This window comes from Orycteropus afer, unplaced genomic scaffold (assembly GCF_000298275.1).
Source record: "Orycteropus afer afer isolate SDZICR_OR568_19922 unplaced genomic scaffold, OryAfe1.0 scaffold00177, whole genome shotgun sequence".
Lineage (NCBI taxonomy): Eukaryota > Metazoa > Chordata > Mammalia > Tubulidentata > Orycteropodidae > Orycteropus > Orycteropus afer.
This window is the reverse complement of record NW_006921764.1, coordinates 4523695-4550460: the sequence shown is the minus strand read 5'-3', so window position 1 is coordinate 4550460 and position 26766 is coordinate 4523695. Positions and strand designations below refer to the sequence as shown.

General features: G+C 39.6%; 1 protein-coding gene across 1 annotated transcript in view; it reads left to right on the top strand.

The window, feature by feature from the left end:
- The first annotated feature begins 376 nt into the window (after positions 1-376).
- The window catches only part of ANKS1B (ankyrin repeat and sterile alpha motif domain containing 1B), a 1816017-nt gene continuing 1789627 nt past the window's right edge, over positions 377-26766 (top strand). The window contains exon 1 of the mRNA XM_042781827.1: positions 377-510. Coding sequence (XP_042637761.1) covers positions 377-510 — 134 coding nt within the window. The remainder of the gene's footprint in view (positions 511-26766) is intronic.

Genomic DNA, 26766 nt, shown 5'->3' with positions numbered 1-26766 from the left:
CGTCTTCCAACCTGCTCGGTCTTCAGCATCCTCCTCCTCCTGCTTCTCCAAAGCATCCCCCCAGTCCCCACCCCCTCACGCCCCACCCGCGGGGACGAGGCCTCCCGAATTTAGGGGAGTGGCTGTGGGGGCACGTCGCGGCTCCCAGCTCGGCCAGCCCCGCTTCCAAGACATGGTTTGATCCCCATTGTAAAAGCTGCGCCCCGAAGAGGAGAGAGAGGTGTTCCCGGCTTGGGGCTGCAGGGATCTCTTGGTGCTGAAGCTTTTGCATTATTGTTGGGTGGGGTGGGGGAGGGCCCTGGATTTTGGGGGAGTGAGGGGGGCCGGGAGGAGGACCCGAGGTGGGGAAAAGACTCGGGGGAGTCGGTGAGAGACTATGGGGAAGGACCAGGAGCTGCTGGAAGCTGCTCGAACTGGAAATGTGGCTCTGGTGGAGAAACTCCTGTCTGGGAGGAAAGGAGGGATCCTGGGCGGTGGATCCGGACCCCTGCCCCTGTCAAATCTGCTAAGGTAAGGACGCAAAGCAGCTCCAGGATTGCATACCCCCTTATGCATTGTGATGGATACATTCTTCTCCTCATGTTATTTGCACCTGGTGGCTGCCAGCGATTCATTCTTAAATTAGGTAGGCAAACAGACTGTGTGTATGCAGAGGAGGCATGAGTCTCCCAGTCAGGTTGATGCCTTCGATTCTTTGAGTAATTTTAAAATAGCCTTCCATCAATGCGTCAGTAGCTACTTTTCTTCTGCGCTGTGGTGCAGAACTTGTACATGTACTAGTGTTGCTTGAAGAAAATCGGCTTTCCACCCGCTTTCCATCAATGCTTATTACATATTTTCAGCTTCAAACCCAGCTTTTTTTTTGGTCTCTTTAAATGGAATTGGCAGAGAAGCTGCTGCATGCATGCAATTACCCTGCAAAAGCCACAGCCTTTGGTTGCTGCTACCTTCTCTTGCAGAAGGCATTGCTGTGCGGTGGGTTGTAATCCCACAAAATGAAAAAAGTGAACCTGACGTGTGTAAAACTTGATGGGGCACGTTGGGCAGCCCCAGCAGTACTGTCAGTTATCTGGACACAGCTGAAAGAAACTTGGTTATTGTATCTCAGGATGAAGGATTGAGAACTGGGATTGTGTATATGGAGTCTATTAGAGGCCTTTTAATGTGAAGATACTGCTGATGAAATTAATATTGCTTGGAGAATCTTTCTAAGATGACATTTAAAAAAATGTCAAGGTCTTTATTAGTAGGCAGTACTTAGAAATAGCAGGATTGATTAGCATATTTGAGGAAGTATTAACTTACAAGTTCAATTGATGAGCAAATGAAAACAAATGGGAGGGAGGAGCCTTAGGAATAAAATAGATAAAATTAAAGGAGAGGTCTTTAGTTTCCAAGATCATGGCTGTTCAGTTTATCCTGGATATTTTTGCCAGGCATCAGTCATCATTCATAACCTCATACTAATACGTGTCTTAAGTAACACACCTGAACTTGTAAAAATTTTAAAAAGCCCAATTGATTTCCTTGGTTTTCAAAAGCTGTTAAGTGCTACTCTCAGTAAGTGCTTACTGCAAACTTTTGGGTGATGACATTGTGATCTTTACACAAGTTCCCATACCATATGTTGTAGTGGCCAGACAATGCAATTACAGTACTGGCTAATAGGGATAATGAAAACATTTATATTACGGTGAAATAAATTGAGTTGGAAAATAGTTAATAGCTTTAAACAAGTGCCATGTATTTGTTGGCAGTTCACTTCAGAGCAATGAATATTACGGGATATTTTTTCAGTAGGTCTTAGAAGTGTTAACTCTTGTGTGTATTCCCTTGTTAAATAATTTCCATTTTTAAACACAGAGAGTGTGTACACATTTCAGAATACAGCTCTAATAATTGCCCTTAGTCGTGGGTAATTTATATAAAACCAATTTATCAGGTTACAGTTTTAAGTCATAGGTAAAAAGTATTTTTGCCAGTGGATCACATCAGTTTTAAAAATATTTATGGCCAGAAACCTATATGCTGAAAGAGGCATATAATCATCATCATCATCATCATTATGATCAGTTCCTTTGGAAAACACTGAAGAATTCTTTGAGAACACAAAAAACTTCAGTTGATTCATTAGAGTGAATGGTAATTTAAAAAGACTATCTTTGTTACACATCTCAAAGGCAAACTTCTTTTAAATATTTCTTCCTACATTTTTTTTAAGAAGACCTGGTGGCATAGTGGTGAGGTACTTGGCTGCTAACTGAGAGGTCGTTGGTTCAAACCTACCAGCTGCTCCATGGGAGGAAGATGTGGTAGCTTGTTTCTGTAAAGATTTACAGCCTTGGAAATGCAGTGGGGAGGTCTTCTTTGCCCTATGAGGTTGCTATAAGTCAGCATCAGAATGCCTGATGACAGTGGGTCTTTCGGTTACTTTTTTTTTTATAGAAAGCCTGATGATAAATGTTAAATATGTAAAATACCAGGTAATTAATGATCAATAAACATCAAGTTAAACATCAAAATTGTGACCCAGTATTACTTGTTTTGTCAGAAGTATCTGTGCTCTGGTAGCATAGAGCTTAAGGCACTTGACTACTAACCAGAAGTCTGGCGGTTCAAACCCACCAACCACTCCTTGGAAGGCAGGAAGGTTGGGCAATCTACTTCTGTAGTGATACCACCTCGGAAACCCAAGGAGGGATCGCTATGAGTCGGGTCTGACTTGACAGCGCAATGAGTCGGGTCTGACTGGATGGCACATAACAACAACAACAACATCTGTCAGTCAGTAGCTCTACAACATGAATGCATGTAGAAAACAATAAAATGTAGACAGGTTCATTACATAGTTTGAACCAAGTTGTAAAACTAGCAAACAAAACCAATACCCTTTAATTTTCATTTTGTGTATCTCATACTGAATAAACAACTAAAATGGTGCCCTTGAAGAAAATGAGAGTTGAAATTGTATTCTTTGGATGATTCTTGCATAAGATGAAATTCCTAAGAGGACATGTTTTATTTAGTTTTATTTAGTTGGAGCTCTGGTAGCATAATGGCTAAGTCAATTGCCTGCTAACCAGACGGCTGGCGGTTCAAACCCACCAGCCACTCCTCGGAAGGAAGGTTGGGCAATCCTACTTCCGTAGTGATACTGCCTCGGAAACCCAAGGAGGGGTCACTATGAGTCGGGGCCGACTCAACGGCACATAACAACAACAACAACATATTTCACAAATGAATGTCATCAGAAATTAACCTACAAGATAATGGAAAATGTGCTGCCTCACATCAAATATAATGACACTTGGGATTTTTTTTTAAAAACATTTTGGAATACATAATGGAACAGGTTTGTCACTTTCCCCTCTATTTTATTACTTGTGTGTGTAATAATAGTGTCAGACACTGTGCTAAAAGCTTGCATGTCCCATCTCATTCAGTTCTTCCACCAAACATAAAGTCCATCCTCATTTCACAGATGAAGGATGAAGAGATAGGAGGATTAAAAAGTTGTCCAAGGTCACACAATTAGTAACAGCAGATATTTAAAAGTATGTGACTCAAATTTGCTTTATCATGCCTTATGCCCTATTCATTGAATCTACTTTATTCATAAAAGTTTAAGGTTCTTAGACAGTTTAGATAGTCCAGTCTGAACATTTTTTTCTAGGAATAATAATTTAACATGAAAATCCTTATTTTATAGGGGGCTAATTAAAAAAACATCTCATGGTTGCCCTTTAAGAGGTCATTAGATAAGAACTTTTCTGAAGATGCTGTGAGTACATACTACCTACTAAGTGAGTAGTGCTGTACCATGGGGACTCAGCTCTGCTTGTGTGACACTGCAGTTTTTGACCAAAACAAGAATGATCTTGAAAAAGTATAAAAAATTCCCCAACATTCTCTTTCCTCTTCTATAAAGGGGGGTAGTAGTAGTTGTTGTTGTTGTTATTTGCTGTCGAGTCGGCCCCGACTCATAGCGACCCCTCCTTGGGTTTCCGAGGCAGTATCACTACGGAAGTAGGATTGCCCAGCCTTCCTTCCGAGGAGTGGCTGGTGGGTTTGGATCGCCAGCCTTCTGGTGAGCAGTCAAGTGCCTTAGGCATTATGCTACCAGAGCTCCCGGGGGTAGTAGTAGGACCTGTCATATACAGTTGTTGTGAGGATTACCAAAAACCCAAACCCACTGTCCTCCAGTTTATTCCAACACAAAGGGATTGGGACCCTATACAACAGAGTAGAAGTGCCTCATAGGCTTTCCATAGGCTGTAAATCTTTACAGAAGCAGACTGATGGATTACAACCTTGGATCTTCTGCTTAGGAGCCGAGCACTTTAACTACTGTGCCACCAGGGCCTGCTTCTAAGGATTAAAGAGGTATAAAGTAATGAAAGTAGAGAGTTTAGCACATAGGTGTTCATGATTACTGTTGTTGTTATTTCTCATGCATCTCTAAAGCAGTCCTTTATTTATTTATTTGGAGCTTTGGGTACAAATTTACAAAGCAGTTTTGTTTTACATTCAACAGTTCATGCACATTTGAATTCATGGCCCTGATCACCATCCCCAACCATAAAATACTCTCCTCTCCTCTCTTCCCTGTGACTACTGCCTCCCTGTGCCCTTCTTATCTAGGTATTCCTGTCTGTCCAGCTTTCCCTCTATGTAAATGCTGCCACTCTGGTGTCTCATGGCTGGTTGATCTAAGGGGACCATCTCCCTAGAGTAGGTGGGTGCATCATCCTGGGATCAGTGTTCTGCATGTAGGTCTTTCTACTGTTGAACTGAGAACCAATCCATGGAAGTGAGTCCATTCCTAGGCCTAAAAGATAACCCAGGGCCATAGTCTTGGGGATTCCGCCAGTCTCTATCCAACCAGTAATTTTGGTCATTTTTGAATTTTGTTCCACATCTCTCCTCCCACTCTATCAAAAATCTCCAATTATGATCCCTTTCCAAATGGTTGGCATTGGTAGCTGGGCACTATCTAGTTCTTCTGGTTTCAGGATCATGAAGTCTGAGGTCCTCGTGGTCCATCATATCTTTGGACTAATTGTTTCCAGATGGCTTTCATTTTCTTCACTTTTTTTTGCTCCAGACAAGAGGAGACCAATAGTTGCGTCTTCGATGGCTGTTTGAAAGCTTTTAAGACCCCAATCGCTACTCACCAAACTAGAATGTAGAACAAGATTTTTATGTACTATGTTTTGCCATTAGGCATGATGTCCCATGAGACTATGGTCCCCAGCCCGCAGGCCCAGTGATTCTCTATCTCAAGGTGTTTCGTTGTCTCTGAGAAGCTACTCCAATCTTGACCTCTTATTACTTAAGATTGCTTATTACTAAAGATCTGCTTTATATTGTACTGGGAGACAATTTCTATCAGAAAGTTTTCATAGAATCATAAACTCTTCAAATAGGAAGAAGGATTTCCATCCAACTTCTGACCCAGTGCAGGGATTTCTGTTGTAACATCCCTTACCAATTAGTTATTCTAGCCTTGTTTAAACTTTCCAGTGACTAGATGCATTTTTTTTTTTTTTGGTTATTTTTTTAGATGCATTTTTTTTGACAGCTTTATTTTTTTTTTTTCAATTCTTTTATTGAGCTGAGAATAACTTCTCTGTAACTCCCACAAATTGCTACTAGTTGTTATATGGGTCACTATAAAGTAGGTCTAACCCATCTGCCAGAACAGCTCTGGTACATGCATTTAGCTATACAGTTTCTTATAAATTTTCTATTTTCTCCCACCAGGGAATTAGCATCATTTCCTTCTACCTTTTTGTCCCATTTCAAATATACCGTAGGTGTTAAAGATGAGTGTTTTCATACCTTTCACTACTACTGTTCCCTTCTTTGCATTCTCAGGTTTTTCAAAGACTATTAAAATATGCCCTCAAAGTAACAAAATGCACTAGATATTTGACTAGTGTAGAATATACCGGGGCTTGATCTACTGTTGAGTTTATTTTTTTTTTTGTGGTAAAAAAAATTATATTTAGAATTAGCCAGCTGGACTAGGTTTAGGTAATCCCAATGTTTTTGGCAACATCCAAAGCATCATAGTCAGGAGCCAGTCAAACATATGCCTTCTTCTCTCTGTCAGACCTGATGAAGGTATTGACCTTGGCCACATCAATGTCATAGAGCTTCTTCACAGCCTGTTTGATCTGGTGCTTATTGGCTTTGACATCCACAATGAACACAGGTGTGTTGTTATCTTCTGTCTTCATGGCAGACTCAGTTGTCAGAGGCTTGATGATGGCATAGTGATCACGCTTGTTTCTGTTGGGGCGCTCTTCTGAGGATATTTGAGCTGCCTTCAGAACCTCAGTGTCTTAGGCCACCGGCAGGTGGGTGATGTGCGGATCTTCTGTTTTTCTGGGGCTGTGGATGCCTTGCAGCACTGCCTTCTTGGCCTGCAGCGCCTTTGCTTTAGCTTCAGTTTTGGGAGGGACATGGGCTTCCTTATTCGCTTTCAGTGCCATCTTCATAAAAAGGGCTCTACTATTGAGTTTAAAAGATGTGTTACAAAACAACATTTATAGTATGATCCTATATTTTATGAAAACAAATAAAAAACCAAACACATACATACATGCATATATATTTAATTCCTCGGAAGGAAGGTTGGGCAATCTACTTTCGTAGTGATACTGCCTCGGAAACCCAAGGAGGGATCGTTATGAGTTGGGCCCGACTCGATGGCACATAGCAAAAACAACATATATGTATACACACACATATACACACACATATATAGTTGTTGTTAGGTGCTGTTGAGTGTGTTCTGACTCATAGTGACCCTATGTACAATAGAACAAAGACTGCCTGATTCTGTGCCATCCTCACAGTTGTTGCTGTCTATGACCCCATTGTTGCAGCCACTGTGTCAATCTTGAATTTGAGGTTCTTCCCCTTTTTTGCTGGCTCTCTACTAAGCTTGATGTCCTTCTCCAGGGACTGATCCTTCCTGATAACATGTCCAAAGTACTTAAGATAAAGTCTTGCCATCCTAGCTTCTAAGATCTGGCTGTATTTCCTCTGAGACAGACTGTTAGTTCTTTTGGCAGTCTGTGGTATATTCAGTATTCTTTGCCAGCACCATAATTGAAATGTATCATTTCTTCAGTCTTCCTTATTCATTGTCTAGCTCTGAATATATAGGAGGTGATTGAAAAATACCATGGCTTGGGTCAGGTACACCTTAGTCTTCAAAGTGACATCTTTCTTTTCAGTGCTTCAGAGAGATCATTTGCAGTAGATTTGACCAATGCAGCATGTTGTTTGATTTCTTGACTGCTGCTTCCATGGATGGGAGCCCTGGTGGCATAGTGCCTAAGGCATTTGACTGTTAACCAGAAGGGTGGTGGTTCAAACCCACCAGCCACTCCTTGGAAGGAAGGTTGGGCAATCAATCAGTCTACTTCCGTAGTGATGCTGCCTCGGAAACCCAAGGAGGGATCACTATGAATTGGATCCGATGTTGACTATGGATCCAAGTAAAATGAAATCTTTGATAACTTCAGTGTTTTCTCTGTTTATGATGATGTTGCTTATTGGTCCACTTATGAGGATGTTTTGTTGAGGTTTAATCCATACTGAAAGATAGTTAGTCTTTGATCTTTATCAGTAAGTGCTTTAAGTCTTAATTTTCATCCAGCAAGGTTGTATCACCCGCATATTGCAGGTTGTTAATGAGTCTTCCTTAAATCTGATGCCACATTCTTCTTCATACATTCCAACTTACACATTGTGTGTGTGTGTGTGTGTGTGTATATTTATATAAATTTGTATATGTAAAGAAAGAGATATTTATAATGTGCATTAAGAAGTCTGGGATGATGAATAACAAAATGTAAATAGTGTTTTTCTTTGAATTGTAGTGTTATGGTGAGTTTTATTTTCTTTGTAAAATAAAAATTTTCCACTGTTCTATAATAAACATGTTTTATGTAATGAAAATAAATTAGCAACTCTTTTACAATGAAATTACTTCCTTTATTATTGATCTAAGACCTTTCTTAGTACATGCCAAGATTTTCTGAGCCATGTAATGATGTTGGCTCACTTTGAGCATATAGTCAATGAAAACTTCCAAATCTTTTTTTTTTTTTTTCCAATGAACTGTGAAGCCTTGGTTCCCCTATATAGTATTTACAAAATTGTTGGTTGAACTTAAAATTTCTATAAAATTTCTTATTATTTGTTTTAGTCTATGTTTATAATCTGTGAAGATCTTTTTGACTCTTGAATATGTCTTTCAGTATATTATCTTCTCAACATCTTGTGTAGATTTTTTTTTTCCCTTTTCACAACTTGTCATTTTATTTTAATCACCACTGTTGGGGTACCCTGTTGCTGTAAGACTCAGTCTCCACTGACTTGGTAACTTCTTGGCCTTCGGACCTCTGCAGATTTGGCAGAACGCTTTGAGGTCTCTGGCCCTGCTGTGAAGTCACTGGGAGCTCTGGTCATCGCTTGATGTGGTGGACCTCGTGAGGTTCTCTTGGCCTTTGCATGACTCGTTTTGATTCAATTTCTTATTGAACCTGTGATAATGGCCGAATAGTATTGGCCCTTTAGTTTTCTTAGGCACTCTTGGGTGGGCAGAAGTTTTGGGAGGGGCTTTTTTTCTCACACTTCGTTGAAGGGGTCTTTGGGCCCCCTCAGTTGTCTTCGGCACCTTGACACTGGCCCTGGGTTGACAAGGGGCCTTTCTCTTCCTCCCTTTGGTGCTTGATGTTGATTGGTCAGTATCTGTGGTAGAAGCTTGTGGTTTCTTGGTTGTCTTCACCATGCTGAAGCCTTGTAGCAGTCTTTCAACATCATCTATAGATTTAATAGCCATGTTCTATTACTGGGATTCAACACGCCATGATATATCCGTAAAGAAACTCCTCAGTTGAGTTTAAATTTAAAAGTCTTTAAATATAAAAATCTTTTTGCATGGTATATCTACCAACATTGAAGCCACTTAGTAGAACTATCAGTTGGCTGTTTCTCTCCATTGTACCCATTAGAATATTATGAGTTATTCTATCCATTGCCTTTACTAACTCATGCTGTGTTCTATTTATGACATTACTTGAACCTATCTCTTTTAGTAGTAATTCTATAAATTCTATGGAAACCATACTACTTGAAAATAACTTGTTTCTGCTAGTGAGCCATTGATGATGCCTACTATTGGTGCAAAATTCATTCCTTCTCCACCCTTGCATCTAATTCTGGGTCTGGATACTCAGAGTCATTGAAAACAGCTACATGTCTCTTATGATCTTGGTCTGTTTGGAGCTTCAGTAATCTAACATTATTACTTTTATCCTTTCCAGTTTGAGAATGAATCTTGCTAGGGAAGCTGGGAAGAATCAGATTCTGGGCATTGTCAGTTATTGTGTAAGATTCTCCTGTGGTTTAAGACCATTCATTGTTTTACTTATGTTCTGTCAAAGGTTAACTTTACATTGCCATAGCAATGAACTTATACTCGCCCCCCCCCCTTTCTTTTCAAATTTAGCTGAAAGGGACATTAGTACTTTTCCTAGATAAGTAGATGCTTCTCTTTTGTGTTTATTTTCATTTATATCCCTTGCCACCCCCTTTCATCTTAAAAATAAAATCTGAGCTCATCAGAGTACTCAACCTGAGTTGCCTCCCTCCATTTTTTCCTTCAGATTATATGTGAAATTTCCTTTCATTAATTCATTTTTTTCATGAGACCACTGCAAAGCCTGGTAAGTTCTTCCTTTGGCATAACTACCTTTATTTTAAATACAAACAATCCCATTTAAAATTAATGTATATTACATTGATTTTTTTTTTTCTGGGTCTAGCTTAAGATTTGTATTTTAATAAAGCAATGAAGTTTGTTAATGCCTCTGATTTACTTGACTTTCTTAATGCCTCAAAGAGCCCTGTGCTATATAAAGTGTATGTAAAGGTATATATTTTATACATTATTTACACTGTATATAAAGAACTCATACACTCTTGTTAAACATGAAGAATCTAGTTCTCAATATCCCGATATGAAAAAGCAGATTAATAAGAAGAGGGGGAAAATAATCTTCAGGTCACCAAAAACATATAAACTAGAGAAGCTTATAAATATTTCTGGTGCATGAACTTTTTGGGTACAAGAAGATAAGTAATACAGAAAGTATTACAATCGTCACACCTACTTGGGTGTTACTAGGTTATTGGGACTCTTATATAAGGTACAGGCAGTCCCTGGGTTATGGTCCTAAATGTGTCTTTAAACCTAAATAAGTCTTTAAGTTGAATTTGTAGGGAAGTCAGAACAGGTGTATAGGGTTTTCCTTAGCCTTACTTTATTGCTCGAAGACTTCAGTGATTTAAAAGCTGCACGTGCAGAAAGTGAAGGTGCTGTGATGAACAGTTTTTTATGGTGTAGGGGTTGACTCAGTCAGAATTTTGGTTTCAAAGTGAGGACAAATTTATCTAACACCAAAGGTCAAATGGGAGTTGTTTGGACGTTTGTCACCTGGGGCCTGCGTGTACTCACCTCCAGGGAAACTGCATTGGTTACATGGAGTAAATCACAAACAGAGCAGTTAAGCTGCATGGAAATGTTACGTCTATAAAAATAGTCAAGTTGCAAGTGGGTTATCTATTTTAGATAGTAATGATGTTGGAAGCGGTGATTGCGCCATTATGTTCAGGGAGCTGTGTCTGCCAGAGAGAACAGTGCCAGCTGCATGATGGGGAGTAAGAAGAGAGGAGAGGGAATTTTGGTATTGACCTCTGTCTCTATTAAGTGCAGTTTTCAGCTCCCTCTTCAAAACTGAGAGGCTGGTGTGTGAGGCTGAGAACTAGGATGACCGAGCAGTGACTGCCACTCAACCTGTCCATTCTTCCATTCAACAATTCCTAGTGTAGCTAAGTGATCTCCTCCATTTGATGGGAGGGTGGAGTGTGGCTTGCCTTTGCTGACATTAATGCAGACGTGTACAGTATTCAGCAGTGCTTCTACTGACTTGGTGTTGCAATTTAACCTCTCCGGTGACAGTAAACACAATTTGATTAGTTCAGTTGCATACTGAAATCATCTACTTAATTATGTATTTGAGGTAATTTTGGAAATTTCTATCAAGTAACTCATTATAGAACACTGTTTCTAAGTATTTAACTAGAAATAGAAGTAGGTAAAAGCAAGTCAAAGGGTAGAAAAGACTAATTTTCTTCCTACAAAACCTGAAAGGATTTCACATTTAATGCATTTTTGTGTTCCTTCGGTTTCCATTTTGAAGATACTGCAGCATGATTTTAATTATTTAAAATATGGATTTTGATTACTCCTGATATGTTGATATAAGCGGAAAATTTATATTTGAAAGAACAAGAGTTTGCACACAAGACACACCTGTGTTCTAGTTCTTTCTCACGTATGTGGTGACACATAAGCTATATAGGCAAGAGAGAAGTACAAGGCCACTTCCAGTGAATTTTCTGTGTAACACAGATCTAGAAGCTTTTCTTAGAGTCTAATTTTCTTTTGCATCAATAGGTCAGCAAATGAATTTTATATTTGTGTTAAACCTGGGTGAGTTTGAAATTGTGGAATTTTGAGGGTGGATTAGAAATATGTCCAAAGGATAATTATCTTCCTCAGTTTCTTCTATAATGACCAATGAGTTCATTTCTAAATCTGTTTCTTAGGAATGATGGCTTTTTCACAGTGTGTCTTCGTACATCTCTCTGTAAAATGGAACTTTGATTCAGTTGTACTGTAGAGTTATTTGGGTTCTTTTGTTGTATTGTTGTTGCTAGGTGCCATTGAGTCTGACTCATAGTGACCAGGACAGGGTAAAACTGCCCCATAACATTTTCTAGTCAGTGATCTTTATGGAAGCAGATTGCCAGGTCAGGGATGTATTGTGCAGTGAGAGTATCTTTGTTTAAAGTGGTTACTTCTTGTTAGGGGAAGCAGCTGGCTTAGATTCGTTACCGTGCTTTGAGCAGAATGTTGATTGGATCAAATCTTGATGGGTGCATGTGGGCATGAACAGCCAACCTCATTTCTTGTTGCTTGCTTGATATTTCTGTTCCCCACACCATGTCTTCTTTGAATGATTCCTCCTCAGATCTCATTCTCCTAGAAAGAAAGCCCCTGCAGCCCCCTCACCCTCATTTTGACTGCTACAAATTTATTTGTAGCAGTCGAACCTCTCAAGGGACATGAAACACATTTCGATTAGTTCATTTGTATACTGAAATCATCTATTCAATTATGTGTTTGAGTAATTTTGGAAATTTAGCTTTAGTTCTTTTTGTCATCTATCCTCCTAAGAGCAAGAAAATTTTATGGGTGCTAAACAGAACTGGAGTGAGTTGTGTACGTGGAGCAGATTAAGAGGAAGGAATATTGGACCTTCAAAAATAGAGGGTTTTACAAGAGTTTGCCTTTATCATCTACTTTCCTGCCTACCTGAATGTTTATTTCTCTCCTAAGCTCAAGGTCTCAATGCTCTTACCTCTTTCCCTCTCTTTACCCAATAACCAAAAACTGCCATAGGAGATGTCAGTTAATTCATACTGAAGTGTGATTGATTTGTAAAGGCTTTCATGAAGAAGAAATCCTTTAAGTATTTTTACTTAAAGAGTTTTAAGTAAAGAATTTTACTTAAAGAGTTTGTTTACTTAAACAAACTTTAGGCCCAAATAGTAAAGCTATGGAGTGATCCTGGAGAGCTGTTACAGTGAGTTTTTCCAGATTTGCAAGAGGGTGTTGAATGCAAGTGATCATTTATCCTTCCTTTATAGACGTCTGGTATTGTAGAGGGGGAAAGGGATTTGATTTGAGACATGAGATATAGCCATCACTCGCCTGTCAGTTTGTCATCTGCCAGTTTGTTGTACTGTGGTGGTGGCTTATGTGTTGCTGTGAGGCTGGAGGCTATGCTATCAGTATTTCAAATACCAACAGGGTCACCCATGGTGGACAGGGTTCAGTGGAGTTTCCAGACTAACACACTGGGAAGAAGGATGGGGCCATCCGCTTCTGAAAAAGTTGGCCTCTGAAAACTTTATGAAGAGCAGTGAAACATTCTCTGATACAGTGCCAGAAGATGAGCCCCTCTGGTTGGAAGCTCTCAAAATATTACTAGGGAAGAGCTGCCTCCTCTGACTAGAGTTGACCTTAATGACATAGATGGAGCAAAGCTTTCAGGACCTTCATTTGCTGATGGGCATTAATCAAAATGAGAAGAAACAGTTGCAAACATTCATTAATAATTGGAACATAGAATGTACGAATTATGAATCTAAGAAAATTGGAAGTTGTCAAAAATGAAATGGAATGAATAGAGATTGATATCCTAGGCATTATTGAGCTGAAATGGACTGGTATGGGCCATTTTGAATCAGACAATCATAAGATCTACAGTGCCAGGAATGACAAATTCAAGAGCAGTGGTCACATTCATTGTCTAAAAGAACATTTCAAGTTATATCCTGAAGTACAGTTCTGTCAGTGGTAGGATAATATCCATATGCCTACAAGGAAGACCACATCGTCTGTGTATCACAGGTTATTAATGAGTCTTCCCCCAATGATGCCCTGTTTTTCTTCATATAGTCCCGCTTCTCACATCATTTGCTCAGCATACAGACTGAATTAAGTACGGTGAAAGAATACAACCCTGACACATGCCTTTTGTGATTTTAAACCATGCAGCATCCTCTTGTTCTGTCTGAATGACAGTCTCATGGTCTGTGTACAGGTTCTAATGAGCACGATTATGTGTTTTGGACTTTCCATTCTTCTCAATGTTATCCATAATTTTTTATGATCCACATAGTTGAATGCTTTTACATAGTCAGTAAAAGATAAGTAAATACCTTTCTGGTATTCTTTGCTTTAAGCCAAGATCCATCTGACATCAGCAGTGACATGCCTCATTCCATGTCCTCTTCTGAATCCAGCTTGCATTTCTGGAAGTTCCCTTTTAATATACGGTTGCAACAGTTTTTTAGTTATCTTCAAGCAAAATTTTACTTGCGTGTGATATTAATGATGTTGTTTGATAATTTCCACGTTCCGTAGGATCACCTTTCTTTGGAATAGGCACAAATATGAATCTCTTCCAGTTGGTAGGCCAGGTAATTGTCTTCCAAATTACTTGGCATAGTTGAGTAAGTGCCTCTGGTGTGGCATCTGTTTTTTGAAACATCTCAATGGGTATTGTGTTAATTCCTGGAGCCTTGTTTTTCACTATTTCCTTCAGCGCAGCTTTGACTTCCTCCTTCAGTACCATTGGTTCTTGGTTATATGCCATCTCCTGAAATAGTTGAACATCGGCCAATCCTTTTTTGTGAAGTGACAATGTATTCTTTTCATCTTCCTTTGATGCTTCCTGCATCATTCAATATTTTGTCCATAGAATTTTTCACTATTGCAACTTGAGGCTTGAATTTTTTTTCTTGAGTTTTTCAGCTTGAGAAATGCTAAGCATGTTCTTCCATTTTGGTTTTCTAACTCCAGGTCTTTGCACATTTCATTATATTTTACTTTGTCATCTAAAGCTGCCCTTTGAAATCTGTTCAGCTTTTTTATCTTGTCATTTCTTCCATTTGCTTTAGGTGCTTTCCATTCATGACTTTTAGAGTCTCTTCTGACATCCACTTTGGTCTTTTCTTTCTTCGTTTCCGGTTTTTTTAATGGCTTTCTGCTTTCTTCATGTATGATGATTTTGATGTCACCCCCCAATTCATCTGTTTTTCGGTCATTGGTGTTCAGTGTGTCAAATCTGTTCTTCAGATGGTCTCTAAATTCAGGTGGGATATAATCAAGGTCCTGTTTTGGCCCATGTGGACTTATTTTAATTTTCTTCACCTTCAGATTGAATTTACATATGTGCGATGGATAGTCTGTTCCACAGTCAGCTCCTGGCCTTGTTTTGGTTGAGGATATTGGACTTCTCTGTTGCCTCCTTCTACAGATGTAATTGATTGCTGAAAGCGAAGATGACTTGGAGCACTTACTGATGAAGATTAAAGACTACAGTCTGCAGTATGGATTACACCTCAACATAAAACAAAAATCCTCACAAATGGACCAATAAGCATCAGGATAAGTGGAGAAATTATTGAAGTTGTCAAAAATTTTGTATTACTTAGATCCACAATCAACACTCATGGAAGCAGTAGTTAGGAAGTCAGATGTCGTATTGCACTGGGCAAATCTGCTGCAAAAGACTTCTCTAAAGTGTTGAAGAACAAAGATGTCACTTTCAAGACTTAGGTGTGCCTATCCCAACTCATGGTATTTTCAGTCCCCTCATATGCATGTGAAAGTTGGACAATGAATAAGGAAGACTGAAAAAGAGTTGATGCCTTTGAGTTGTGCTGCTGGTGAAAGATACTTAAAGTACCATGCCAGAAGAACAAATAAATCTGTCCTGGAGGAAGTGCAGCTGGAATGCTCCTTGGAAGTGAGAATGGTCAGACTTTGTCTCACCTACTTTGGTCCTGTTGTCAGAAGGGACCACTCCCAGGAGAAGGATATCATGCTTGGTAAAATAGAAGGTCAATGAAAAGGGGAAGACCCTCAATGAGATGGATTTACACAGTGGCTACAGCCATGGACTCAAGCATAGCAAGGATTGTGAGGATGGAGCAGAATCGGCCATTGTTTCTTTCTGCTGTACATAGGGACGCAATGAGTCAGAGCTGACTCGATGGCATCTAACAACAGTGTGAAAAATGGGATAGCAGAAATGATAGTGCTGGTGGTGGAAATGCTTTTTCTTATTCTTCATCTGAGAACTTTTTATTGGATAGTTGTGAATAAATCTGTTATATCTACCCATTTTAGATAGCAACGTATATATTACTTGTTTATTTCCAGAAACTATTCTTGTTGTTAACTGCCATCAAGCCAGTTTTGACTCATAGTGATCCTGTACACAACAGAATGAAACATTGCCCTGTCCCGTGCCATCCACACAGTGGTTGCTGTACTTGAGTTCGTTATTACAGCCAATGTGTCAAACCATCTTGTGGAGGGTCTTCCTCTTTTTTGCTGATCCTCTGCTATTGCCATACTATTACCAAGCATAGCATCCTACTCCAGGTACTGGTCCCTCCTGATAGTATGACCCAAGTGCGAGAGACAAAGTCTGGCCATTCTCACTCCAAAGGGGTGTTTTCGGGCTGTACTTCTAAGACAGATTTGTTCTTTTTTTGGCAGTATATTCAGTATTCTTTGGCAACAGTATAATTCAAATGCATCATTTCTCTTGCAGTCTTCCTTATTCATTGTCCAGCTGTCACATACATATAAGGCTGTTGAAATGAAAAATGGCTTGGTTCAGGTGCACTTTAGTCTTCAAAGTGACATCTTTGCTGTTGAACATTTTGAACAGGTCTTTTGCAGCAGATTTGCCCGATGCAACATGCTGTTTGGTTTTTTGACTGCTGCTTCCATGGATGTTGATTGTGAATCCATGTAAGATGAAACCCATGACAACTTCAAACTTTTCTCTGTTTTTCATGATGCTGGATATTGGTCCAGTTATGAGGACTTTTGTTTTCCTCATGTTGAGGTGTAATCCATACTGAAGACTGTAGTCTTTGATTTTCATCAGTAAGTGTTTCAGGTTATCTTCACTTTCAGCAAGAAAGATTGTGCCATTGGCATATTGCAGGTCGTTAATGAGTCTTCCTCCAGTCCTGATGCCGCATTGTTCTTCATATAGTCCAATTTCTCGGTTTATTTGCTCAGCATACAGAATGAATAAGTGTGGTGAAAGGATACAACCCTAATTCAAAACTTTCCTGATTTTAAACAATGCAGTGCCCCTTTGTTCTGTTTGAACAACAGCCTCTTGGTCTGTATACGGGTTCCTCATGAGCATAATTAAGTATTCTGGAATTCCTGTTTTTCACAATGTTATCTGTAATTTGTGATGATCCACACAGTCAAATGCCTTTGCGTAGTCAATGAAACACATTAAACATCTTTCTCTGTTTTTAGCCAAGATCCATCTGACATCAGCAATGATATCCCTCTTTACATGACGTCTTCTGAATCCAGCTTGAATTTCTGCTACTTCCCCGTCAATATACTGCTGCATATGTTTTTGAATTATTTTCAGCAAAATTTTACTTGGATGTGATATTAATGATGTTGTTCAATTATTTCCACATTCTGTTGGATCACCTTTCTTTAGAAAGGGCACAAATATGAATCTCGTCTAGTCACTTGGCCAGGTAACTGTCTTCCAAATTTCTTAGCTTAAGAAAGAAATTAAGAGTGTTTCCAGAATTACATCCATTTTTGAATTGTCTTGATGGGTATTCCATAAATTCTTGGAGCCTTGTTTTTTTTGCCAATTCCTTCAGTGCAGCTTGGAGTTCTTCCTTCACTACCATTGGTTCTTGATCATATGCTACTTCCTGAAATGGTTGAACATCAGCCAATTCTTTTTGGTTCAGTGACTCTGTATTCCCTCCATCTTCTTTTGATGCTTCCTGCATCATTCAATATTTTGCCCTCAGACTCCTTCAGTATTGCAATTCAAGACTTACAGAAATTATTCTTAGACTTACACATTTGTTATACAATCATAGATGACAAAAATATGGGCTGGAATTGTATCAGAACTTTATTTAATGTGGTTTGAGATTCAAATTCTTTAAAATGCATTTTCTTGTTATTTATGAAAGTTTCACATTGCAAGGTGATTTCAACCTCTAGATTAGTCCCTAAAGTTATGTTTCACTTTAGAGGGAAAAGCATTTGAAGTTCTGACCCCTGAGTGCCAATTAGCACTCTTCTATATTTATTTAAATTTTCTCTTTTCACCTGAATTACTATTGAGCCACTTTGGATCCTCATCTGATACCTCTAGTCCTAATCTGCATTTGAAACGGTTTATGTATCACAGAAATACGCTAAATATAATATCTTGTGTTTTGAGTATACTAAGAAACTTCTCTGTTTACTTACAGAATGATCCTTGTTTTGTGTCTGTATTTTACTGCTACTGTACAGACTTGGGAGTGAGTGGGAGTGTGTTTGGAAAGAGCAGCAGGAATTATGCAGGGACATTCTTGGTCCTGGTAAGCGCCAGCAGGGGCTAGCCCAGAACAGAGTAGCTTCCTGTCACTTATTTTGGCTAGAGACCACAGTGATCAGTGACTCTGAGGCTGAAAAAACCCTGAGGACGCAATCAGAGAATGTGAAGAATGTAGTAACAATGGTTAAATTAGCTCTTGAAAGCTTTTTTCCCCCCACTGGTTTGTCTCCTTTATGTATTAGGGCATACTTCGGCCATAACTTATTAATCGACCAACCTCATCTAACTAACCAACCAATCAAGACTTTATTGAGAATTAACATCTAAGAACAGTGAAAATAAAGAATGATCAAATATTTCATCAGCAAGAATTTTTTGGATACATGCTATGTACTAGGTGCTGAACCTGTGGATTCTGAAGTGGAATAAGGGCATCTCTACCTACCCCAATGCACTTACTTGTGGAATAATAAATAGGACAGATATGTAAACAAGAGTCACAAAACAGTGCGATATATGCTGTAATGGAAGTACCAAATGATGCTAAGAGGTGCCCTTGGATATGTAGTCAGGGGAAACTTCAGAGAGGAGTTGACACTTGTAGTCATTGAGTAGGAGTTTGCCATGCTGACAAGCTGGGGGGAGGGCATTTCAGACAGAAGGAACAGTATAGTCAATGACAGAATAGAGTGTGAACGTGTAGGATAGAATTTGAGGTATTATGTGTAGTTTGGTATAGACTATGAACAGGAGGTAAGTCTGGAGATCAAGAGTAGATGTACAGCCAGAATGCTACTTAGACGATGGTGAGACTTCATCTCACATACTTTGGACATGTTACTAGGAGGGACCAGTCTCTAAGAAGGATATCATGTTTGGTAAAATAGAGGGTCAGTGACAAAGGGGAAGACCCTCTGTGAGGTGGATTGACTGTAACAATGAACAGTGGCTGTAACAATGAACTCAAACATAGCAATGATTATGAGGATGGCCCAGGCCTGGGCAGTGTTTCGTTCGGTTGCTCACAGGGTCACTATGAGTTGGAACCAACGTGATGGCACCTAAGAACAAAAAGGAGTTCAAACCTTATCCTGAAGGCCATGGAAACCCATTGACATTTTCCCCCTCCATTTTTTAATATGCTATTTTTTTGTTTGTTTGCTTATCATAATGTAAAAAAAAAAAAAAAAAAACCAAACCCACTACCCTCAAGTTGGATCTGACTCATAGCGACCCCTCCTTGGGTTTCTGAGGCAGTATCACTATGGAAGTAGATTGCCTAACCTTCCTTCTGAGGAGTGGCTGGTGGGTTTGAACCGCCATCCTTCTGGTTAGCAGTTAAATGCCTTAGGCACTACGCCACCAGAGCTTCCATCATAATGTAGTAGTTGTAATTTTTATGGAAGTGGCTGTCTCTTTCTTCTTCCCAGTCTGTTGTAGTCTGAAAGCTCTGTTGAAACATATCTACCACTTGTGACCCTGCTGGTATTTGAAAAACCGGTAGCATAGCTTCCAGCATCACAGTTACACACAAACCTCCACAGTATCACAAACGGACAGACAAGTGGTAGTTTAGTAGCATAATAGTATGACTGTATTTCAAAAACTTTCATAAGAGATGGAAAATCTCCTCAAACCCTATTGCTAAATTTTTTTCTGTATGTGTTTACTGTAGTTGTTACCAGATAAAATGTACAATTTTGGATCCTTACTAGTCTTCATAATCATTTTTTTAAATGGATTTCAGTATTTCATCTGATGTAGAATTTTTATAGATTGCCTTCATCACAATCAGCAGCATTGTTTTGTTTTGTTTGTTTAATTTTGTTAATTGTTTGTTTACCAAAATAAACTATTCCTTAGCCCAAAGTTATGTTTCATAGTTGAGCAACACAGGTCAGTGACAACTCTCACGGAACTCAATCCAAATAAATTCTTTACATTCTGAAATCACCTTGCCCTCTGAAAGATATCAGCTTTCCTCATCTCCTCAAAATCCTTCCTAGAATCATGATTTTTATAGAAATCTGCATATGCCTTCTTTCTTCATTTAGCTGCTGCAAACTTACAGAGTTACAACCCCCAGGGCCATGACGAATGCTCCAGTAATACGAATTTGCAGACACTTGGCCAGAAGGCTTCACATCTGAGGTTTTGCCAAAACACTGGAAGACATGGTGATTCTTCTCCCTCATCACCAACATCCTTCCTGATTCTTACTTGCAGTATTTGTTAAACATTCGTTGGTTCCATCCTAGAACCACTGGTTCAGAATTTGAGTGTAGAACCTGGAAAAAGTATTTTTATGCGCATCCCTAGGTAATTTATAAAATTGTAAAACATATATTACAGAACTTTTACCATTTTAATCATTTTTACATATACAACTCAATGACGTTAATTTTAGGTGACTCTCTTGTAAACTACAGTTTGAGAGCCACTAATCTAATGTATGTTTGTGGTGTAGTAAATTACATGGTACAATTTTTCTAACCATAGTCTTTGTAACTCCTACTGAGTTATTGGGTGGGACCGTGTAATTTAAACTCCTGATTGTTAAAGTCATCCACCTGGAGTATTTCTGTTAGAACAACAAGAAGTGATCTTCTGGGAAGTTTGCTCTCACTCTCAGGTGTGTAGAATTCTGATGTTGGGATTAGTTTTGCCATTCTGCCAGGCTTAAAATGAGCCCTCCTAGAGGCAGAGCCAAGTAGCACAGTGCCTAAGGCATCTGACTGCTAACAAGAAGATTGGTGGTTCAAACCCACCAGCCACTCTGCAGAAGCAAGAGTGGGCAATCTGCTTTTGTAAAGATTTACTGCCTTGGAAACCCAATGGGGTTATGAGTTGGAATCTACTCAGTGGCAGTGGGTAGAGGCAGAACCAGTCTCTCTGTGCCAGCTGAGAGACACATGTGACTGAGAGAGAGAAATGTGAGGCTGAGAGAGGGAGACATGCACTTGAGAGAAGGAGATGCGTGGCTGAGAGAGACACCCAGCTGACAGATGGCGGCAGTGGAACCAAGAGGCATGAGACAGAGTGGCAGGCTTACCTGGTCCACAGAGGCAGAGGCCAGGCCGAGAGGTCACGGGCCAGAGAGGCACGTCTAAGGACACAGCAGAGGGGAGACTGTCCTTATTGAAGAACTGTATCCTGAGCACATTCCCTAGTAAACCCCATACTAAGTGAGTTCTGTGTGGCCACTGCAGTGAATTATTGAACCCAACAGAGAGGTGGTGGGTGCCACGAGAGGGACAGTTGGTGTCAAGGTTGGTAAGAGGGCTGGAGGGTGGCGGCATGTCTGGCCTCATAAGAACAGGTTTCGGGCTGCTGATGGTGAATCTGTCTTCCTCTTGCAGAGTTAGGGGAGGTCAGAAGATGCTGCCTCCCTGCCCCTTTAGCAATATTCTATTATTTAACCAATTCCTTAATGCTAGATTATTGGATGGTTTTTAACCACTACTACTACTACTTCTTTCTTCTTCATGTTACAGTAAATTCCATCATGTTGTTGTTGGTGCTGTCAAGTCAGTTTTGACTCATACAACTCCATGTGACAGAGCAGAAGTGCCCCGTAGGGTTCTCTAGGCTGTAATCAGATTGCTGGGTCTTTCTCCTGGGAGTTACTGGGTAGGTTCACACCTCCAGCCTTTTGGTTAGCAGCTGAATGTTTAACTGTTGAGCCTTCCAAGCCATTTTTAAAATGATATTTTTTCTTAATTTATATTTCTGCAAGTGGAATTGCTAGTATTATTACTGTCTCAAGTATTATGTTAGCTATTTTACATGATTTATGTCCAGTATTCACAAAGTACTTATTGTTAACCCCATTTTTAAACATGGAGTAAAAGATCAGAAAAAGTTGATTAACTTGCACAAAGTTAAACAACTATTATGTGGCATATACTGATTTCAACCAGGTCTTTTTGATTCCAGACATCTTTTCCATTTTGCTATATTATTTCTGGCTTTGGCTGGGTTTTCTGGAGGAGCAAAACTAGTGAAGTATACATATATAAGTGTGTGTGTGTGTGTGTGTACACAGACACACACACACACACATATACAGACAAACAAACTCACTGCCATCAAGTTGGTCATGATTCATAGTGACCCCTTCTTGGGTTTCCGAGGCAATATCACTACAGAAGTAGATTGCCCAGTCTTCCTTCCGAGGAGTGGCTGGTGGGTTTGAACTGCCACCCTTCTGGTTAGTGGTCAAATGCCTTAGTTACTATGCCACCAGTACTCCAATATATAAGTATAAAACCAAACCAAACTCACTGCCATCTGTATTGTTGTATAGTTGGTATGTGCCTTCAAGTCAGACCCAACTCATAGTGATCCCTCCTTGGGTTTCTGAGGCAGTATCACTACAGAAGTAGATTGCCCAACTTTCCTTCCAAGGAGTGGCTGGTGGGTTTGAACCACCAGCCTTCCGGTTAGCAGTCAAGTGCCTTAGGCACTATGCCACCAGAGCTCCCATATTTAAGTATAGAGAGATTTAGTTAAAGGAAATTTCTCATGTGGTTGTGGAGGTGGGAAAGTCCCAAATCCGTGATGTGTCAGGGAGGCTTCTCCTAACTCACATGGTTGCAGGGGCTGATGAACCAAAAAGCAGCAGATCAGATGCTAGCATGCTAGCTTACATCCTGAGAACCAGAGGTCAAAGGATGATGAGTTGAATGCAGGACCAAAAGAGAGTGAGCTTTGCCAGATAGACATGTAAATCTGGATGCAAGTCACACCCTTGAAGAAACTGATTTTCGTTTCAATTTATTGACTACTCACATCAAATCACAAAATTGAGGATGATTACATTATATTACATTGTGGAAGAGCAGTCATTCCAATGTCTGTCAAACTACTGATAATCATAGTGTAGCCAAGTTCACACATAACATTAACCACCACAGCATCCTTGTTTTATAGAGGTTAACTGGTTTGTTAAAATACCAATATATTTTTAGTATGTACATAGAAATGTGGATTTCTTTTTTTTACAAAATTATGTATGGTAACAAATTACATTTCTTAAATAGTTGTCAATTATTTTCGCTTGTGCTCATCACATAATTTTACGTTATATGTTGACATTTTTTTCTTGGTAGTACATGAACAGGAAACGGAATTGAGTGTTAAATAATTTTGCCAAAGGTGTTTTAAAATATCTTTGTCAGTCATGATTTTCACTTTAAAACAGAGTGGAATTGTAATTGTATTTCCTCAAAATTTCTTGGGCTCTTAATGCCATCTAATGTCTGTTGTTTTCAGAGGTGGTTTGTTAACTTGTCTGTACCACGTCTCTATATGGGTGGGATTCATTCTGCCCTCTTACACAAAGGAGGAAAATGCAGTATTCCTCATTTGATGAACATTATGATCCATCTCTTTCAAGCCTATAAACTGAACTAAGTTCATTATTAACTCAGTGTCCTCATCAACTCTAGTGTTAGGTTCTGTAGAAAAAGTGGGGAACCAGGAAGGATGTCCTCCGAATCTTCTCATTCCTTTTCCTCTGCTCCTCTGTCTTTTTTTTCCTTTCTTTGTTCTGAGGCATTCTTTGGCTTCTTTTATCTGAAACCCAGAACTCCCATTCAGGTTTACCCTGTACCAGTAAAAGTTTCCTGTATTACATTTTATTTCCTAAGGGGTTGATCTCCATTTTGGAGAACTTGTACATAGGATGGTAGAAAGAAGCAGCAAAATGTAGTAGAAAAACATATGTCATGAATTTGAATCTAAACCGCCACCGAATAGATATTTGGCAAAAGACCAGTTCTTTAATTTCTTTGGTCTTCAATCTCCTTACTTATAAAGTGGGGATGATAGCTATCTTATAGAATTATAAAGATTAAGGATACTTTATGTAAAGTATCTAAAGGAGCTCTGGGAGCTGTGGTGGCATAATGCCTAAGGCATTTGACTGCTCAGCAGAAGGCTGGCAGTTCAAACCTACCAGCCACTCCTCGGAAGGAAGATCGGACAATCTACTTCCATAGAGATACCGCCTTGGAAACCCTAGGAGGGGTCCCTGGGAGTTGGATCTAACTCAATGGCAGTGAGTTTGGTTTAAAGGAGCCTTGATTGCTCAGTGGTTAGACACTCAGCTGCTAACTGAAAGGTTGGCAGTTCAAACCCACCAGTGGCTCCACAGGAGAAAAGACCTATCAGTTTGCTCCTGTAAAGATTATAATCTAGGAAACCTTATGGGATAGTTCTACTATATCCTGTAGGCACTATAGGGTCACTACAAGTTGGAATTGACTAAATGGCATGCATCAACAATGACATATAATTTATCTAGCACAGTGCCTCTCACATAGTAGGGATTCAAAATACTAGCCATTAATGGCTATATAAGAAATAATATCACTAATTTCATGAGTATTTTTATTTGGATGAGAGCACGAAGTTATTTTCATTTTAATAGGAAATTTTTTTCTGGCTACACTATCATAATCCAAATCTTTAGTGGTGTGCTTATAGCACCAGGACCAGCCATTGAGGGTCATTTATTTGGCCATTCTTCCTCTGATCCCTGAAGCAGGTGATTGCTTTTTCTACCTATTTTTAGAGGTGGCACTGGTCAGGTGGCATCTGTGTGGTTTCTCCTGCAGTTTTCACAAAGCTGAATTAAATAGAAAGAAGTTGTATTCCATGGAAATTATACATGTTACTCCATAATCCATGACATAAATGGGTCACTAATAATCCCTTTTGTCTCTTTTTAAAGCTTTCTAAATGACAAATATTTTGGGGGTCTGTACCTTCAACATGCTGATGGTGCTTTGTAGGATAGAAAACAAACTCTTCTCTCTAGGCCCTAGGAGGTTAAGTGGGTGGCTACTAACTCAGGTCCACCCAGAGGAGCCTAGGAAGAAAGACCTGGTCCTCTGCTTCTGAAAGGAATCACAGCCAATGAAAACGTTATGGAAGGTAGTTCTGCTCTGAAGCTCATGGATTGGCCATAGGTTTGAATCAGCTTGATGGGAACTGATTTGTTTTGTTTCTATAGGTTAGAAAAATTGTTTTTGTTGTCGTGTGCCGTTGAGTCAATTCCAATTCATAGCAACCTATAGGACAGAGTAGAACTACCGCACAGGTTTCCTAGGCTGAAATCTTTATGGGAGCAGATCATCGGGTCTTTTTTCCTGCAGAGAAGGACCTTTCGGTTAGCAGCCAGCCAAGAGCTTAACCATTGTGTCACCAGAGCTTCCTTTTATAAAAATTTTATCTATGAAATAATAGCAGTATCTAATTTTACTAAGATATAAAACTCACAAATTCACCTTTTTCTTTTGATCAATCTTATGTCAGTATTTGGCTCACATCTTCCATTACATGTCCATGTGTCCATGTGTGATTTGACCATGACCATGAGTCAGGTTTAAGAATTCTTTAGTAATTGGAAATAGAAATATATGTCCCTACCACATTTTTTTTTAAATAATCACAGACTTAAAGAAAAGTTGGAAGTACAATTCAAAGAACATTTTTTTTCCTGAAACATTTGAAAGTAAGTTGCCAATCTGATGCCCTGTCACCCTACAGTAGTTTGTATTTTGTACAAAGAGGACATTCTTTTACATAATCACAATATAGGCACCCATATCAGGTTCTGGTTGCGTCTGTGCTGCTCTCACAGAAAATACCACAAATGGGATGACTTTAACAAAGAGGAGTTTATTCTTACAATTTTTTGGAGGCTAGAAGTCTGAGTTCCAAGTGCCAGGCTCTAAGGGCTGTGTGAAAGCCCCTCAACCTTCAGCTCTGCCTCCTGCTCCCAGCCCACTGAAGCTGGAGGTTTCTCTCCACTCAGCTGCTGGCTGCTGAGGCTGACAAGCTCAAGCTTGACAAGTAAAAAAGGCACAGGTTCTGATGTTACAAAACCACATGGCAGGCCATTAATTCAAGTCCATTGTAAGTTCCAAGGTTGGCAGAGCATGGCAGGCTGCTGAAAAATGACACGGTTACATGTAGGATTCAAGCGTGCTATAAGCTAGAGACTGTTTCACAAGGCTTCTCCTTATATACAGGAAGGAGACATATCCCTAAGGCAGCCACTCAGCTGCTCACAGTAGATTCCACCATGGAGTTGATTGCCAGTCTCATCATGGGGAATACTATATCCAGCTGCCCAGCCACTCAACCAGGCCCAGCCAAGTGGACACACAAACTTAACCACCACAACAACTATCTATTCCTCAGACCTTTTTCAAGTAATGCCCATTGTCCCAATAATGCCCTTCATTGGGATCTAGTTCACACATTGCACCTAGTTGTCATGCCTCCTTATTCTTGTTCAGCATAAACTGTTTCCATCTTTGACTTTTATGACTTTGATAATTTTGAAGACAGTAAGCTAGTCATTTTGTAAAAATTCCTTCAATTTGATTTTTCCTGGTTTTACTCATGATTAGATTCAAAGTTATGCATCTTTGGCAGGAACATAAGGAAGCTGTTGTCTTCACATTGCATCCTATGATACCTCTGATTCCAGTCCAGTTCCACAGGTAGGATTCATTCTTGTTTTCTCCATTTCCATATTGGTAATGTCACTGTACTCAAATTGAAGAGAAGCAGCCCCAAACAGCCGCAGACATCCATTAATCATCAGAACATGGAATGTACGAAGTATGAATCTAGGAAAATTGGAACTTGTCAAAAAGGAAATGGAACGCATAAAGATTGATATCCTCGGCATTAGTGA